Source organism: Odocoileus virginianus, chromosome 14, assembly GCF_023699985.2.
Source record: "Odocoileus virginianus isolate 20LAN1187 ecotype Illinois chromosome 14, Ovbor_1.2, whole genome shotgun sequence".
Classification (NCBI taxonomy): domain Eukaryota; kingdom Metazoa; phylum Chordata; class Mammalia; order Artiodactyla; family Cervidae; genus Odocoileus; species Odocoileus virginianus.
In genome coordinates this window covers 37339663-37358463 of record NC_069687.1, presented here as the reverse complement: position 1 = coordinate 37358463, position 18801 = coordinate 37339663, and the positions used below count along the sequence as shown (strand labels likewise).

Here is an 18801-nt window from a genome sequence, read left to right as displayed (position 1 = left end):
GTCCTTTCTCCCTTCTCCTTATGGTACCCCTATATTGCTAATGTTAGTGCACTTAATATTGTCCCAGAAGTCTCTTAAGACTGTCCTCATTTCTTTTCATTCTTTTTTAAAATTCTGTTCCACAGTAGTGATATATACCATTCTGTCTTCCAGCTCACATATACATTCTCCTGCCTTATTTCTTATGGTGTTTATTCCTTCTAGTGTGCTTTTAATTTTACTTATTGTATTGTTCATCTCTGCTCTTCAGTTCTTCACTAAACATTTATTGTATCTTCTTTTTCTGTGCCCCTGTTCTTCTTCTTTTTTTGGACATCTTGGATCATCTTTACTGTCATTTCTCTGAATTCTGTTTCAGGAAGATGTCTACCTCCACTTCACTTAGTTGTTTTCTTGGGGTTTCATCTTGTTGCTTCATCTGGGATATATTCCTCTGCCATCTTTGTCTTTGTTTTCGTGGCTTCCATTCTGCAGGATGCAGGGTTGTAGCTCTTCTTGCTTCTGCTGATCTGTCCCCTTGTGGATGAGGCTGGTCTCAGGGGCTTGTGATGGCTTCCTGGGGGAGAGGACTGGTTTGTGTCCACTGCTGGGTGAAGCTGGGTCTTGTTCCTCCTCTGGGCAGGGCCATGTCAAGGGTTGTGTTTAGTGACCAGCTGTGGGCTTAGTAAAACTTTAGGCAGCCTGCCAGCTCATTGGTGGGCTATGTTCCCACCCTGTTGGTTGTTTGGCCTGAGGTGTTCCAGCACTGGAGCCTATAGGCGGTTGGGTGGGGCCAGGTCTTGGTGAGAAAATGGTGGCCTCCAGGAGAGCTCATGCCAAACGTACCCTGCAGAACCATTGCTACCAGTGTCTTTGTCCCTGCAGTGAGTCACAGCCACCTGCTGCTGGCTCTGTAGGAGACCTTCCAATACAAGCAGGTAGGTCTGACCCAGGGTCTTATGAGGTCACTACTTTTCCTCCTGGGTTCTCAAGACCTTGTATATGCTTATATGACCTTGTATGTGCCCTCCAAGAGTGGAATTTCTGTTTTCCCCAGTCCTGTGGAAGCCTGTGATCAAACCCAGTTGCCTTCAAAGTCAGATGCTCTGGGGGCTTCCTCCCAATGCTAGACCCCCAGGCTAGGGAGCCTGCTGCAGGACTCAACACTGTCACTCCTGTGGGAGAATCTCTGTAATAGAATCATTTTTCTGTTTGTGGGTTGCCCACCTGGTGTGTATGGCATTTGATTTTATCACAGTTTCACCTCTCCAGGAGCTGGAACCTCCTGTGGAAGAATCTCTGCCTCCTGGCTTTCCTGTTCTCAGGGTCCTACACAACCTGTCTGACTAGCTTCCCTCCCAGTCTTGACTTCTTATCAGCTTCCCATTATGACAAGGAGCTTGTCTGACAAACTGACTTGTTCTAATGTGTGAATGGTAGAGGGAGAGCTGTTTTTCCCTTCTAGGCAACAGGCTTAAGCTCTGCCCCTTCTCACAAACAAACACCCCCACATGTGTCATGCATGCTTTGATGCATCCAAAATATGGCTCTAAGAGTCCAGGAAAGCCAGCAGGTTATTTTTGTGCTGGGCTCTTGTTTCCTTAAAAAAAAAAAAAAAAAAAAGGTAAGGAGCTGTTTCCTCTGCTTCTGTATTTCAGCCCAGATCAAAAATCACACACATTGCTACTATGTTTAAGCTACTGTGCTAAGTTCTCCTTACAAGGAGAAGAACTCAAGAGTATGCAGTCTGATTGAGGATGTTTTTCTGTGGTGTTTGTTAACAGAAGGATACCATCACAAATCCAAGAAAATAAATTTATTAAACTTTGAAGGAAAAAAATCCACAGACATAAAGAAAGTTAAATATAAACTGCAGGACACAACTAGTCATACTAGTGAATAACGGCTTGTGTGGCCAGCAAAGTACCAAAATGACATTCGGAGACCGATTGAGGTATTTAGCTATTTTTGGCTATAGAAATGTCGTCAGCCTACTGTGAAATGGTAAGATAGTTTCCCCAAACACACAGTTTTAAGTTGAATTAGGTTCTACATAGATGAAATTGTCTATGAAACTAAATTATGTAGCTCTTAGAGAACACCATAGCAGCAAGATAGCAGAAAACCTATTGAACATTTATTACAAGTAACATGTTGAACTTTAAACACCCAATTCTAATTTTTCACTGTCCTTCCTGCAAGAAAGAAGGAATTTAAAATTACCAACCATTAAGCTTATTTTCTAAAAAGATCTGAGCTAAAGGGCAAATATGCTTTTTAAGTTAAAGCTAACTTTAAAGTTTTATTAACTTTTAAAAAATACTTAAAGTGAGAAGCATTCACGGGTGAGATGAGTTTTCTCTTTTTGACAAACATTTTGTGGAGCAATCCCAATGCTCCTGTGAATGATGTTTAGTTTATTAAGGGATTGAGCAATAACTTATAAATTACTCAGACCCCTTTTTCTTCTAACTACCAGCTTTAAGGCCAATTCACTCAGAGGGGAGGTAAAAAATGATGAAACTCATTTTACTGCTTCAAATAAATCCTACAAAAAAATGTGAGGAAGAAAGTTTCTGCTATGGGTTTTAATAAATTTTTGAGTTATCTTTCGGGATTTAAAATCTTGGTTTTTTTTTTTGTTTGTTTGTTTCTCATCATCACTAACAATGAGTATGTGTCTGGCTATCGGCTATGAAAGAAAAACCTACTTCCTGAACTTTTATTCCATAATCTGGTTAACTTCACTTTGACCAGCTTCAACTTACAAAATGCTTCTTATTCCTATTCCTTCCTTAGATAAATATGAAATACAAGACATTGCGGTGGAGGTTCTAAGGCTTGACTCATGATATGCATGCACTAAGACACTTTTTCCCAGGGTACCGCAGTGATTAAGCATCCTGGTCAATACGAACGAGCTGTAATTTCTACTTCTGTTAGTATGTAGCCCTCTGACATGAACCAAAACTTGGGTAAGAAAAGGTTTTTTGTTGTTGTTGTTCTGTGGGTTTTGTTTTTTTTTTTGGTTCATGGTAAGTTGACTTGTGCAAACATTTAAAAGTTTTCTAAATTAACAAATATTTGTTTACAAATTCAGATAAGATGAGCACTTTCCAATAATGCAGCTAACTACAATCATTTCAGAATCACTTAGAGTTTTAGGAGGTATAAAAAGGGGCTTGTAAAAAACTAGTTTTTCTTCAGGTGCATTGACCAAAGCATTAAACCAGCTTTAGACTGCAGTTATTACATTCTTTAGATGGGTTGGCATGAACTACAGTACACCGTGTACAGTGTAATAGAAAATAGCCATGCTTAAAGTGTAAATTATTAAAAATATCTTTATCCATTTTATGCCAAAATAAATGTTTTACATATCCAAACTATTTCCTGTCTTCTTACCTATAATTTTAGTTCCCAATTCTTAAAAAAATTAACCTGTGCTATGATTTGCATTCAATCTTCCTGAACTGCAAAAGCCACCTGATTTTTCGCTTTTTCAAAAAGCATGATTAACTATACATTAAAAAACATAGCCATTCAATGCTTAGTAGCACAAAATTAACACCCACAATAACAAGACAATTACTGCCACTAAACAGTCTTTGAGACAGTTCTTTAAAATATTTACAATTCACAACAGGAATATCTATCTGATTAAGGATTCTTCTTCTTTTTTTAATATCACGTTTCAACATTTCAGGAAAAGGCATTTAGAATTCATATTCCCCACCCTCAACTCACCCCCTCCCCCCAAAAGTTTAAACATTGTTTTGGTTTAAGCATTCGTGCCCCAGCCAACTCTGTGCCATTCAATGGGTAGCTCATGGGAAATCAAAGAAAAGCTATGGCATGATTTTGTTCAGTTGGTCTGTGCTCACATAGCCACATGATGAGAGAAATTCTTTGTCAGGCAAGGGCAGGGCAGTCGCATTGAGTACAAGGCCCTGTGGAGACTGTACTATATGAATGGAGGTATAATCTGGGACAGGTATCTCAGAACTTGGAACATGTTCTGCTGTCCCCGACCTCCCAGCTGTAGTGGTAAGGCTTTCTGTGGTGATGTAAATGTCTTCCTGGTTAAAGCTTGGCTCTACATGTGATTCAGCCTCGACGTGAGGGGCCAGGGCAATGTACTTTTTGGCGTCTACCTCGCAGAAGTAAGCGTTGTCCATGATGAAGTTTGCTTGGCAGGGTGTGACCACTTCTGGGTGCATGTCACACTGGGGGTTCCCAGTCTTATTCTTTTGGCCTGGGGAAAGGACCACATTCCCTGCTGGTGTAATGTCGCTTACCTGGGCATAAAAATCAATGTTTGCCAATGAACTTGGATTGCTGAGCTGTGTATGGACAGCTTGATGAGTTGACTCAGTTCCACCAATAAGAAGTGGTCTTGGTTTGTTTTCCTCTACTAGGATAACACTGGGCTGCTGGCTAGCAGGGGCAGCATCATTAGAAGGTGAATTATTTTGATTCTTCTGATCAAGGCACAAGATATCTGCTTCCCCTTTTAACCTTTGTGGCTGAGCAACCTCTGAGGTACCATCGCACATGTCACTGACATGGAAATCAGTCTCTAGAATGTCAGGTTCGTAACAGCTGGTACGCCCAGAGTCGTCATCCTTTGCCCCAAAGATATTGAGTGATTTTTCAGGGTCATTGCTCAGAAGTCTGTCTGTGTCTGACCCTTCAGTCTTTTCATCAGGGTCATCAATATCTAGTTCAATAAATTCAACCCAAGAGTCATCATTGTAGAATTCGTGTTTATAGTTGTCATGAATGGCTAAGATTGTATTCACCTCTTCTAATTTTCCTTCCTGTAAAATAGAAAAAGAAGATCTATGAAAATAAACTCACAACAATTGATTTAACAAATAATATTGAGTCTAATCAGTAACAAAATCATATAACCATATAACAAATACATTAGTGAAGAATTTTTCTTTTTTAAAGTTATTTTCCATTATGGTTCATCATAGGATACTGAACATAGTTCTCTGTGCTATACAGAAGGACCTTATTGTTTATCCATTCCATATATAATCGCTTATATCTGCTAACCCCAACATCCCACACCATCCCTCCTCCAACCCTCTCCCCCTTGGCAATCACGAGTCTATTCTCTATGTCTGTGAGTCTGTTTTTGTTTTGTACATAGATTCATTTGTATCATTTTAGATTCCACATATAAGTGGTATCATATGGTATATGTCTTTATGATTTACTTCACTTAGTATGATAATCTCAAGTTGCATCCTTGTTGCTACAAATAGCATGATTTCATTCTTTTTTAAATGGCTGAGTAGTATTCCATTGTATATATGTATCACATCTTTATTCACTTATGATGGACATTTAGGTTGTCTCCCAGTCTTGGCTATTGTGAATAGTGATTCTATGAACACAGGGGCGCATGTATATTCTTGGATTAGAGTTTTGTCTGGATATATGTCTAGAAGTGGGACTGTTGAATCACTGTTGTTATTCAGTCACCAGGCATGTCTGACTCTTTGCAACCCCATGGACCACAGCACACCAGGCCTCCCTGTCCCTCCCCATCTTCCAAAGTTTGTCCAAGTTCACATCCATTGCATCAGTGATGCCGTTCAGCCATCTTATCCACTGATGCCCTCTTCTCCTTCTGCCCTCAATCTTTCCCAGAATCAGGGATTTTTTTCAATGTGTTGGCTGTTCTCATCAGGTGAACAAAAAAAATACTGCCACTTCAGCATCAATCCTTCTAATGAGTATTCAGGATTGATCTCCCTTAAGATTGACTAGTTTGATCTCCTTGCTGTCCAGGGGGCTTTCAGGAGCCTTCTCCATCACCATAGTTTGAAGGCATCAATTCTTTGGTGCTCTGCTTTCTTTACAGTCCATCTCTCACAACTGTATGTGACTGCTGGGAAGACCAGAGCTTTGACTATACAGACCTTTGTTGGCAGAATAATGTTTCCACTTTTCATCACACTGCCTAGGTTTGTCATAGCTTTCCTGCCAGCAAAAAGCTTGAATCATATGGTAATTCTTTAGTTTTCTGAGAAATCTCCATACTATAAATATTTTCCATAGTGGCTATACCAACTTACATTCCAACAGAGCAGGAGGGTTCCCTTTTGTTCACATCCTCTCCAGCCTGTCATTTGTAGTTTTTAATGATGGCCATTCTGACTGGTGTGAGGTGGTACCTTGTTGTAGTTTTGATTTGTACTTCTCTAATAATTAGCAATGTTTAACATCTTTTCATGTGCCTATTGGCCATTTGTATTTCTTCTTTGAAGAAATATCTGTTTAGGTCTTTTGCCTAGTTTTCAATTAGGTTTTATTGTTGCTGTTGAGTTGTATGTATGAGCTGTTTTCATATTTTGGAAACAAAGCCCTTGTTGGTCTCATTATTTGCAAATACTTTCTCCCATTATGTAGGTTCTTTTCCTTTATGGTTTCTTTTGTTGTGCAAAAGCTTGTAAGTTTGATTAAGTCCTGTTTGTTTATTTTTGCTTTTATTTCTATTGCCTTGGGAAACTGACCTAAGAATACATTGATATACTTTATGTCAGAGAATGTTTTGCCTATGATCTCTTCTAGGAGCTTGATGGTATGTATGTGTTAGTTGCTCAGTTGTGTCCAACTCTTTGTGACCCCGTGGACTATAGCCCAGGAGGCTCGTCTGTCCATGGGGATTCTTCAGGCAAGAATACTGAAGTGGGTTGCCATGCCCTTCTCCAGGGGATCCTCCCAACCCAGGGATTGAACCTGGGTCTCCTGCATTACAGGCAGATTCTTTACTGTCTGAGCTACCAGGGAAGCCCTGATGGTAAAATGCCTTATATTTAAGTCATTTGCATATAACAGTTGGCCTCTTCCCTTCCAACTTGGATAAATTTTATTTCTTGTTTGATTTCTGTGGCTAGGACTTCCAATACTATGTTAAATAGAAGAGGTGAGAGTGGGCCTCCTGGTCCTGTTCTAGATTTTAGCATGAAGGCTTTCAGCTTTTCACCATTAGCTATTACATTGGCTGTGGGTTTGTCATAAATGGCTTTTATTATGTTGAGATATGTTCCCTTTATACCCACTTTGGTAAGAGTTTTATCATGAATGGATGTGAAATTTTGTCAGATGGTCTTTTTTCTTGAGATGATCATGTGATTTTGTCTATTGTTTATGTATCACATTGACTTGTATATGTTGAACATCCTTGTGAACTTAATGACTCTTGGTTGTAGTATATGATCATTGTTTTGTTGTTGCTTTTGGATTTGGTCTGCTAATATTTTGCTGAGAATTTTTGCATCTATATTCCTCAAAGATATTGGCCTGTCATTTTCTTCTTTGGTGGTGTCTTTGTCTGGTTTTGGTATCAGGGTGGTTTTATAGAAAGTCTTTGGACCTCCTCTTCAATTTTTTGGAAGAGTTTGAGAAGGATCAGTGTCATTTATTCTTTGTATGTTTGGTAGAATTCACCTGTGAAGCCATCTATCTGGTCCTGGACTTTTGTTTATAGGAAGGTTTAAATTACATATTCTATTTTACCTCTAGTGATTAGTCTTTTCTAATGATCTATTTCTTGATTCAATTTTGGTGGGCTGTGATTCAAATTTAGTGGGCATGTTTCTAGAAACTTGTCCATTTCTTCTAGGTTGTCAAATTTGTTGGCATATAATTGTTTATAGCATTCCCTATGGTCTTTGTTATTGCTGTGTATCAGTTTTTATGTCTCCTTTCTCATTTCTTGTTTATTTGGGTTCTCTCTCTTCTTCTTGGTGAGCCTGGCCAGAGGTTTATCAATCTTGTTTACCCTTTCAAAGAATGAACTTTTGGTTTTATTGATTTTTTTTTTCTATTTTTTAACCACTATTTTATTTATTTCCTTTTTGATCTTGATTATTTCCTTCCTTTTGCCGATTTTATCTTCTGTTTGTTCATTTTCTACTTCAAGTGGTAGATTAGGTTTTCTTTCTTGTTTTGATGAGGAAGGCCTGTATAAGCTGTGAATTTCCCTTTAAGAACTCCTTTTGCTACATCTCAATGATTTTGTATGGTTGTATTTTCATTGTCATTTTTCTCAAGGTATTTTTTAATTTACTCTTTCATCATTGACTCATTGATTTTTTTAGTAGCATATTGCCTTGTGATCATTTTTATTTCATTTCTTTTTCTGTGGTTGATTTTTTTAGTTTCATCTCATTGTGGTCAGAAAAGATGCTTGAGATAATTTCTATATTTTTTGTTGAGGCCTGTTTTTGTGCCCTAGTATGTGGTCAATCCTAGAGAATATTTCATGCATTTAAAGAATGTGTATTCTGTTTTTTATGGATATAATGTCCTGCTGCTCCTGCTAAGTCACTTCAGTTGTGTCCGACTCTGTGCGACACCATAGATGGCAGCCCACCAGGCTCCTCCATCCCCGGGATTCTCCAGGCAAGGATACTGGAGTGGGTTGCCATTTACTTCTCCAATGCATGAAAGTAAACATTGAAAGTGAAGTCACTGTCATGTCTGACTCTTAGCGACCTCATGGACTGCAGCCTACCAGGCTCCTCCGTCCATGGGATTTTCCAGGCAAGAGTACTGCAGTGGGTTGCCATTTCCTTCTCCAGTAATGTCCTGAAAATATCAATTAGGTCTAACTGTTCTATCATGTCATTTAGGATCCCTGGTCCCTTGATTTCTATCTAGATCTGTCCACTGATGGGAGTAGGGTGTTAAAGGTCTCGTACCATTACTATATTCCTGTTGGTTTCTCCCTTTATATCTGTTAGAATCTGTTTTATGTATTTGGGTGCTCCAACATCAGGTGCATATATGTTGATGAGTATAAAGTTCTTTTATTGTATTGATCCTTTTATCTTTATATAGTGTCCTTCTTTATGTTTTTTATGGCCTTTAAGGTATGTTTTGTCTGACATGTATATTGTGATTCCCACTTGGTCATTTCCATTTTCATGAAATCTTCTCCCATCACCTTTCAATCTGTGTGTCCTTTGCTCTAAACTGGGTCTCTTGTAGGCAACATAATGTAGGCTCTCATTTTCTCACACAGTCTTCCACTCTATGTATTCTCATTGGGATGTTTCATCCACTGACATTTAAGGTAATTATTAATTGATATGTGTTTATTGCTGTCTTAAGTCCTGCTTTCCCATTGATTTTTAAATTTCTTCCTTGTCCCCCTCTTTTTTTTTTTCGGTTTGAATTCTTTTTGTATTATGTTCTTTTAGGTTTTTGTGAATCTGTTGTATGCTTTTAATTTGCGATTACCTTGTTTTTCAAGTATGTATATACCATATTATATTCTACCTGTCTTAGACTAGTAATCATACAGGCTCAAACACATTCTAGGAAATGATAAAAAAAATTTGACATTTTTGTACTCTTTTCTCCCACATTTTAGGATTTTGATGTCCTCTTACATCTTCATGTTCATCCTTTTGCTGTTCATTTTGCTGTTCATCACTTTCACAGACATTTTTAAAAAAATCTGTATACTGGCTTATTTAGGTGATTTGCTTTCTAACTGTGATTTCCTCTTCTCTATGTATTCTTACTTCTTTTACATTTAGAGAAGGACTTTCAACATTTCCTTTGTATGTGTGTACGCTCAGTCATGTCTGATTCTTTGTGATCCATGGACTATAGCCCGCTAGGCTCCTCTATCCATGGAATTTTTCAGGCAACAATACTGGAGTGGTTTGCCATTTCCTTCTCCAGGTGTGTACCCATCCCAGGGACTGAACCTGCATCTCTTGCATTGACAAGTGGGTTCTTTACTAAATGAGGCACCAGGGAAGCCCTTTAGGTAGCGAAGTCTGTTCAGTTCAGTTGCTCAGTTCTGTCCAACTCTTTGTGACCCCATGGACTGCAGCATGGCAGGCTTCCCTGACCATCATCAACTCCTAGAGTTTACTCAAACTCATGTTCATTGAGTTGGTGATGCCATCCAACCATCCCATTCTCTGTCGTCCCCTTCTACTCCTGTCTTCAATCTTTCCCAGAATCAAGGTCTTTTCTAATGAGTCAGTTCTTCACACCAGGTGGCCAAAGTATTGGAGTTTCAGCTTCAGCATCAGTCCTTAAAATGAATATTCAGGAATGATTTCTTTAGCATTGACAGGTTTGATTTCCTTGCAGTCCAAGGGACTCTCAAGAGTCTTCTCCAACACCACAGTTCAAAAGCATCAATTCTTGGGTGCTCAGCTTTCTTCATAGTCCAACTCGCACATCCATACATGACTATTGGAAAAACCATAGCTTTGAGTAGATGGGCCTTTGTTGGCAAAGTAATGTCTCTGCTTTTTAATATGCTGTCTAGGTTGGTCATAACTTTTCTTCCAAGGAGCAAGCGTCTTTTAATTTCATGGCTGCAGTCACCATCTGCAGTGCTTTTGGAGCCCCCCCAAAATAGTCTGTAACTGTTTCCATTGTTTCCCCACCTATTTGCCAGGAAGTGATGGTATCAGATGCCATGATCTTAGTATTCTGAATGTTGAGTTTTAAGTCAACTTTTTCACTATCCCTCTTTCACTTTCATTAAGAGGCTCTTTAGCTCTTCTTCACTTTCTGCCATAAAGGTGGTGTCATCTGCACATCTGAGGTTATTGATATTCTTCCCGGCAATCTTGATTCCAGCTTGTGGTTCACCTAGCCCAGCATGTCCCACAGTGCACTCTGCATGTAAGTTAAATAAGCAGCATGACAATATACAGCCCTGATGTACTCCTTTCTAGATTTGGAACCAGTCTGCTGTTCCATGTCCAGTTCTAACTGTTGCTTCTGACCTGCCTACAGATTTCTCAGGAGGCAGGTAAGGCAGTCTGGTATTCCCATCTCTTTAAGAATTTTCCACAGTTTGTTGTGATCCACACAGTCAAATTATTTGGCATAGTCCATAAAGCAGAAGTAGATGTTTTTCTGGAACTCTCTTGCTTTTTTGATGATCCAATTTGGCAATTTGATCTCTGGTTCCTCTGCCTTTTCTAGATCCAGCTTGAGCATTTGGAAGTTTTTGGTTCATGTATTACTGAAGCCTTACTTTGAGCATTACTTTACTAGCATGTGAGATGAGTGTAATTGTGAGGTAGTTTGAACATTCTTTAGCATTGCCTTTTTGGGGGATTGGAATGAAAACTGATCTTTTCCAGTCCTGTGGCCACTGCTGAGTTGCCCAAATTTGCTGACATATTGAGTGTAGCACTTTGACAGCATCATCTTTTAGGATTTGAAATAGCTCAACTGGAATTCCATCATCTCTACTAATTTTATTTACAGTGATGCTCCCTAAAGCCCACTTGACTTTGCATTCCAGGGTGTCTGGCTGTGAGTGAGTGATCATACCATCGTGGTTATCTGGGTCATGAAGATCTTTTTTGTATAGTTGTTCTGTGTATTTTTGCCACCTCTTCTTAATATCTTCTGCTTCTGTTAGGTCCATATCATTTCGTCCTTTATTGTGCCCATCTTTGCATGAAATGTTCCCTTGGTATCTCTTATTTTCTTGAAGAGATCTCTAGTCTTTCCCATTCTGTTGTTTTCCTCTATTTCTTTGTACTGATCACTGAGGAAGGCTCAGACTATGAACTCCTTATTGCCAAATTCAGACTTAAATTGAAGAAAGTAGGGAAAACCACTAGATCATTCAGGTATGACCTAAATCAAATCCCTTATGATTATACAGTGGAAGTGAGAAACACATTCAAGGGATTAGATCTGATAGAGTGCCTTTAGAATGATGGACAGAGGTTTGTGACATTGTACAGAAGACAGTGATCAAGAACATCCCTAAGAGAAAGAAATGCAAAAAGGTGAAATGGTTGTCTGAGGAGGCCTTACACATAGCTGAGAAAAGAAGAGAAACTAAAGGTAAAGGAGAAAAGGAAAGATACACCTATTTGAATGTAGAGTTTCAAAGAATAGCAAGGAGAGATAAGAATGCCTTCCGCAGTGATCAATGCATAGAAATAGAGGAAAACAATAGAAGGGATGTCCTTTAGGGTAGGTTTAATATTGCTGTATTCTTTTAGTTTTTGCTTGTCTAAGAAATTCATCTCATATTCTAAATAAAAATCTTGCTGAGTAGAACATCCTAGATTGCAGCTTTTTCCCTTTCAGGACTTTTGAATGTATCTTGCCACTCCCTTCTGGTCTGCAGTGTTTCTGTATAGAAATCAGTGGGTAGCCTTATGGGGGTTCCCTTGTAATCAATATTTTCTGTTTTTGTTTCTTGCTGCCTTTAGAATCCTCTGTTTTACTTTTGCTATGTTTATCATAATATGTCTTGGTGTGTTTGGGTTTACCTCGTTTGGGACTCTGCTTTCTATACCTGGATGTTTCTTTAGGTTTGGGAAGTTTTGAGCATTCCAAATACATTTTCAATACCCTTTTTTCTTTCTTCCCCTTCTGGAATCCCTATATGCATAGATTGGCAAGGGAAGAAGGAAGACTCCAGTGTTCATGGGCTTCCCTGGTGGCTCAGCTGGTAAGGAATCCACCTGCAGTGCGGGAGACCTGGGTTTGATCCCTGGGTTGGGAAGATCCCCTGGAGAAGGGTAAGGCTACCCACTCCAGTATTCTGGCCTGAAGAATTCTATGGACTATATATGGGGTCGCAAAGAGTCGGACATGACTGAGCGACTTTCACTTGGCAAGATTTGTATTATCCCATAGGTCTATTATATTGCTTTCACTTTTTTTTTTTTTTTCAATTTGACTTTCTCTGCTGTCCGGATTGGTTGATTTCCATTATTCTTTCTTTCAGGTCACTTATTCATTTTTCTGCATTATTCCTCCTGCTATTCATTGCCTTTAGTTTAGTGTTCATCTTGGCAAATGAATTGTCTACTACTTCTTTGTTCTTCCTTATAGTTTCTAATTTCTTTTTACAGTACTCTGCATTTCTGTCAACAGCCTGTCTTAATTCCTTTAGTATTTTCATTATCTTCTTTTATGAACTAGATGTCTATTAGACTGAAGAGGTCTGTTTCAATGTTCTTTCAGGGGAATTCTCTTGGTTTAAATAGAAATTGTTCCTCTGCTTCTTCATTTTAATTATTTCTCTTATTCTATGAGTTTAGGAGAAATAATGATCTGTGATCTTAGAGGACTATTTATATGTGGCATTGTTCCTGTGTAGTTTGTGTGGGTTTAATATTTTTAGTGGGCTTTCCTGGTACAGTTTAGTTCAGTTGCTCAGTTGTGTCTGACTGTTTGCGACACCATGGACTGCTGTGTACACCAGGCCTTCCTGTCCATCACCAACTCCCGGAGTCCACCCAAACCCATCTCCACAGAGTCAGTGATGCCATCCAACCATCTCATCCTCTGTCGTTCCCTTCTTCTCCCGCCTTCAATCTTTCCCAGCATCAGGGTGTCTTCAAATGAGTGAGCTCTTTGTATCAGGTGGCCAGAGTATTGGAGTTTCAGCTTCAACATTAGTTCTTCCAATGAACACTCAGGACTGATCTCCTTTAGGATGGACTGGTTGGATCTCTTTTCAGTCCAAGGGACTCTCAAGAGTCTTCTCCAATACCACAGTTCAAAAGCATCAATTCTTGGGCGCTCAGCTTTCTTTATAGTCCAAATCTCACATCCATACATGACTCCTGGAAAAACCATAGCCTTGACTAGACAAGACCTTTGTTGGCAAAGTAATGTCTCTGCTTTTTAATATGCTGTCTAGGTTGGTCATAACTTTTCTTCCTAGGAGCAAGCGTCTTATAATTTCATGGCTGCAGTCACCATCTGCAGTGATTTTGGAGCCCAGGAAAATAAAGTCTCTCACTATTTCCCCATCGATTTGCCATGAAGTAATGGGACCAGATGCCATGATCTTAGTTTTCTGAATGTTGAGTTTTAAGTCAACTTTTTCACTCTCCTCTTTCACTTTCATCAAGAGGCTCTTTACTTCCTCTTTGCTTACTGCCATAAGGGTGGTGTCATCTGCATATCTGAGGTTATTGATATTTCTCCCGGCAATCTTGATTCTAGCTTGTGGTTCATCCAGCCCAGCATTTCTCATGATGTATTCTGCATATAAGTTAAATAAGCAGGGTGACAATATACAGCCTTGAAGTACTCCTTTTCCTATTTGGAACCAGGCTGTTGTTCCATGTTCAGTTCTAAGTGTTGCTTCTTGACCTGCATGCAGATTTCTCAAGAGGCAGGTCAGGTGGTCTGGTATTCCCATCTCTTTCAGAATTTTCCACAGTTTATTGTGATCCACACAGTCAAAGGCTTCCCTGGTATCTCAGTGGTAAAGAATATGTCTGCCAATGCAGGAGATATGGGTTTGATCCCTGGGTTGGGAAGATCCCCTGGAGAAGGAAATGGCAATTCACTCTAGGAGTTTGTTTTTATTATGGGTGCCTGTCACTTTTTTTCTCAGTATCTGTTGGCCTTATTCCCTTGATAAGGAGATTGTGCAGGTGTGATAGCTGGTGCCTAATCCTGGGGTAATCTGTGGTGTGCTCCTGAGCATGTGATGGGAGCAGAGGTGGCTCACAGTCACTCCTTGAGTCTACAAGGAAGATGGTGTCAGCTCATGACCACTCCTGAAGTGTAAGGGGGAGAGTTGTGGCTTGTGACAGCTCTTGGAGCTGATGGGGGGTGGGGGGTGCCGGTTACCTGAGAGCAAATGCAGGGATAAAGGCTGCAAGGTCCTACCTCAACCCTCACCCAAACAATAGTGCCTGGCCTCTAAGATGGTCCAGGCTTCCACCATGTACATCCTCAGGTGTGGTTACACCAAACTCCAGCCCCTTTAGGCTCTTTTTACACAACCAACCCAGGTCCTTTCCCTGGGTCTAATATCTGAAGCCTGAGCTTCAGCACCCAGCCTGCACCGGTGGACATGGGTCTCTGGCTGGGGAGTGGCATTGACCATCTGTTCAGGTTTGTCTAATGCTAGCTGCCACAAACCAGTTTCTGTGTTCTTCTCTAAAGCTCTGAAGTTCCCCCCCTCTGTTCTGGCTGATCTCCCCACCAGTGAAGCGACTTCCTGGGATGGAGTCCCGTTCCGATTTCTTTCTTTTTTCTTTTGTCCTATCTGATTACATGGAGATTTTCTTGCCCTTTCAGAGTTCGGATGTCTTCTACCAGTGTTCAGTAGATATTCTCTGAGGATCAGTCCATATGTAGATGTATTTTTGATAAATTTGTGGGAGGAGGTGAGCTTCATGTTCTACTACTCTGTCATCTTGATTCAAAAGTTAAGAACTTTTAAATACATAAGACATTCTCATAATTTTAAGGGATGTATTATTTAAAACTTTTTTCAGAAGGAATACAAAAAAATTAAATGTGATACATATAGCTTGCAAAAGGTTTCAACATAAGGCTCTGTTCTTAAGGTAACATTTAATTAGTGTCATGTACAACTTAGATATTTTATTAATTACCTTGAGGAGATCTGGATCAATTCCTTTAATCTTTGGAACTGGAACTGGGGGTAGAATCAACATCTTAATCCTTGAAAACAAAATTTTGTTTTAATGTAAGTTACTCATTCTCATTCAAAAGACAAATAAAATATTGACAATACTATTACTAATGTAAAGTAACAGAATATTTGGAATAAGTGAATCTGAGAAAGAGAAGGAAAAGCATTAAGCAGTGAGTGATGAGGCAAAACTAAAGAACAGAAAAAAAAAAACCCCAAAAAATCTTCATCTGAAGTGAATTTAAATGTGGTTTTCCTATAACTTTTCCTTAATGTCTTTTATGACAGTTTCAGAATTTGGAGTTAGACATTTAAGTCCATCTGAAGCCAATTTCCATGTCAGTTATAAGGAGGTAATTTTAATACATATCCATAATTTGTTGGGGAAGGGGGAGGAGAAAGAGCCAATCCATGTAAAGGTATGCACCCTAAAAAAAGAGTGGGCTGGGATTAAGTTCATACCACAATGCTCACATGAATTATAAAATTATCTAAGACAATTTCATTAACCAGGATGTCATTGCATGGTTCATTTCAGTTGGGACAGACTAAATTTGAACTATTTCTAATCAGCACAGGTTTATATACACAGTTCTATAATGCACTTAAATTTTCTGTCCCAAATATTTACATTACTTTTTGACTATAATTTATTTCAATGTCTTTCCTGCCTATCTTGTGCTTCATTGTATTCTCAGCACCTAGAAAATTCCTGGCACAGAGAAACATTGCCTGAATAAATCTGAGTAAATCATTTGTCTATTTCATTAATAGTGTAAATAGTTTCCATTTTAAAATCAACATTGTGGCTCTGGAATAGAGATTATCCATTCCAATCTGATTTCTGGACATCAGATGATATTCTACTCAGTGTGAATAAAATAGTCTGGTCTACTCAATTAGGGAGGGCTTCTTGGGTAGTTCAGCTGTTAAAGAATCTGCCAGCAGTGCAGGAGAGCCTGGTTTGATCCCTGGTTGGGAAGATCCCCTGGAGGAGAGCATGGCAACCCCCTCCAGTATTCTTGCGTGAAGAATCCCCATGGACAGAGGAGCCTGGTGGGCTACAGCCCATGAGGTTGAAGAGAGTCACACAGGACTGAGCAGCTATGCACAGCACTCAATGGGGAACCCACTCTCTGAATGTTTCCATCACTTTTTAACCTAATCCAAGGCAAATTTCCTTTTGTAAGTTGAGCTTGAGTAGACTCACTAGTTTTACTTAGTGGGACAAATGTTAAATTGTTACTGATGAATAGAAATAATAGGGAAAAAATGCATGCTATTAATAACTGCTACCACTTTTGAATGCCTCTAGTTCAAAAGTAGTAGCCTTTTGACTGCCTCCAAACACTGAAACTCTGCATTGGGAAATTTCAGTCTGGGGGCCAAATCTGTTCTGCCCTCTGTTTTTGTAAAGAAAGCTTTTTTTTAGAACATGGAGTCAAGTTCATTTTACATATTATCTATGTAACCTAGATTACATGTTATCTATGGCTGCTTTCATGCCACAGTGGCAGAACTGAGTAGTAGTGACAGAGACTGCGTAGCCCAGAAAGCCGAAGATTGACTGTTTGGTTATTTTTAAAACAACTTTGCCAAAACTTGCGCTAAACATTTCCTTTGGTGCTTACCACTACCAGGGAGGAAGAAGATATTATCCGTGGGAAGATTTAGAGATTTAAGGAACATATTCAAATCACACACTAATACTTGGTTCAGCTGACACTCAAATTCAAAGCAGCTGACTCCAAAACCCATGCCCTTTGCTTTCTGTCATGCTGCTGTGTTAACTTGGTTCTGCATTTCTAAATAAATAATTCACAGGTTCTGTTGTTGTTGTTTAGTTGCTAACTCATGTCTGACTCTTGCAATCCCATGGACTGCAGCACACCAGCAGGCTCCTCTGTTCTCCATTAACTTCTGGAGTTTGCTTAAACTCGTGTCCATTGAGTTGGTGTTGCTATCTAACCATCTCATTCTCGACTGCCCCCTTCTCCTTTTGCCTTCAATCTTTCCCAACATCAGGGTCTTTTCCAATGAATCAGTTCTTCGAATCAGGTGGCCAAAGTATTGGAGCTTCAGCTTGAGCATCAGTCCTTCCAATGAATTATTCAGGACTGATTTCCTTTAGGACTGACTGGTTTGATCTCCTTGCAGTGCAAGGGTCTCTCCCAGCGTCACAATGGAAAAGAATCAGTTCTTCAGCACTCAGCTTTCTTTATGGTCCAACTCTCACATCTGTATGTGACTACTGGACAAACCATAGCTTTTTTTGACTATACGGACCTTTGTTGGCAAAGCGTTATCTCTGCTTTTTAATATGCTGTCTAGGTGTGTGATAGCTTTCCTTCTATGGAGCAGCATCTTTTAATTTCATGGCTGCAGTCACTGTCAGCAGTGATTTTGGAGCCCAAGAAAATAAAATCTGTCACTACTTCCACTTTTTCCCCTTCTATTTGCCATAAAGTGATGGGACTGGATGCCATAATCTTCGTTTTTTTGAATGTTGTTTTAAGCCAGCTTTTTCACTCTCTTCACCCTCATCAAGCGACTCTTTAGTTCCTCTTTGCTTTCTGCCATTAGAGTGGTGTCATCTGCATATCTGAGGTTATTGATATTTCTCCCAGCAGTCTTGCTTCCAATTTGTGATTTGTCCAGCCCAGCAGTTAGCATGATATACTCTGCAAATAAGTTTAATAACCAGGGTGACAATATATAGCCTTGATGTACTCCTTTCACAATTTTGAACCAGTCTGTTCTGTGTCCGCTTCTAACTATTGCCTACAAGTTTCTCATGAGACAGGTAAAGTGGTCTGGTATTTCCATCTCTTTAGGAATTTTCTACAGTTTGTTGTGATCCACACAGTCAAAGGCTTTAGCATAGTCAATGAAGCAGAAGTAAATGTTTTTCTGGAATTCCCTTGCATTCCGCATGATCCAGCGGATGTTGGCAATTTGATCTCTGGTTCCTCTGCCTTTTCTAAATTTAGCTGGTACATCTGGAAGTTCTTGGTTCACATATTGTTGAAGCCTAGCTTGAAGGATTTTGAGTATTACCTTGCTAGCATGTGAAATGAGCACAATTGTACAGTAGCTTGAACACTCTTTGGCATTGCCCTTCTTTGGGACTGGAATGAAAACTGACCTTTTCTAGTCCTGTGGCCACTGCTGAGTTTTCCAAATTTGGTGACATATTGAGTGCAGAACTTTTGCAGCATCATTTTTCATGATTTGAAATAGCTTAGTTGGAATTCCGTCATGTTCACCAGCTTTGTTCGTAGTAATGCTTCCTAATGCCCACTTGACTTTATACTCCAGGATGTCTGGCTCTAGGTAGTGACTACACCATCGTGGTTATCTGGGTCATTAAGACCTTTTTGTATAGT

At 39.5% G+C, this 18801-nt stretch overlaps 1 protein-coding gene and 1 long non-coding RNA gene across 7 annotated transcripts in view; one reads left to right on the top strand and one right to left on the bottom strand.

Annotated features, from left to right (window-relative positions):
• The window catches only part of LOC110133979 (uncharacterized), a 202283-nt gene that overhangs the window by 27475 nt on the left and 156007 nt on the right, over nt 1-18801 (top strand). The gene's annotated exons all lie outside the window — the stretch shown is intronic.
• Nucleotides 1781-18801, bottom strand: part of GHR (growth hormone receptor) — a 297127-nt gene continuing 280106 nt past the window's right edge. For all 6 annotated transcript variants that reach the window (XM_020888243.2, XM_070476638.1, XM_070476636.1 and 3 more), the window contains 2 exons: nt 15375-15444; nt 1781-4799 (listed from right to left, as the gene is read on the bottom strand). In XM_020888243.2, coding sequence (XP_020743902.1) covers nt 3828-4799; nt 15375-15444 — 1042 coding nt within the window. In that variant the 3' untranslated portion in view covers nt 1781-3827. The remainder of the gene's footprint in view (nt 4800-15374; nt 15445-18801) is intronic.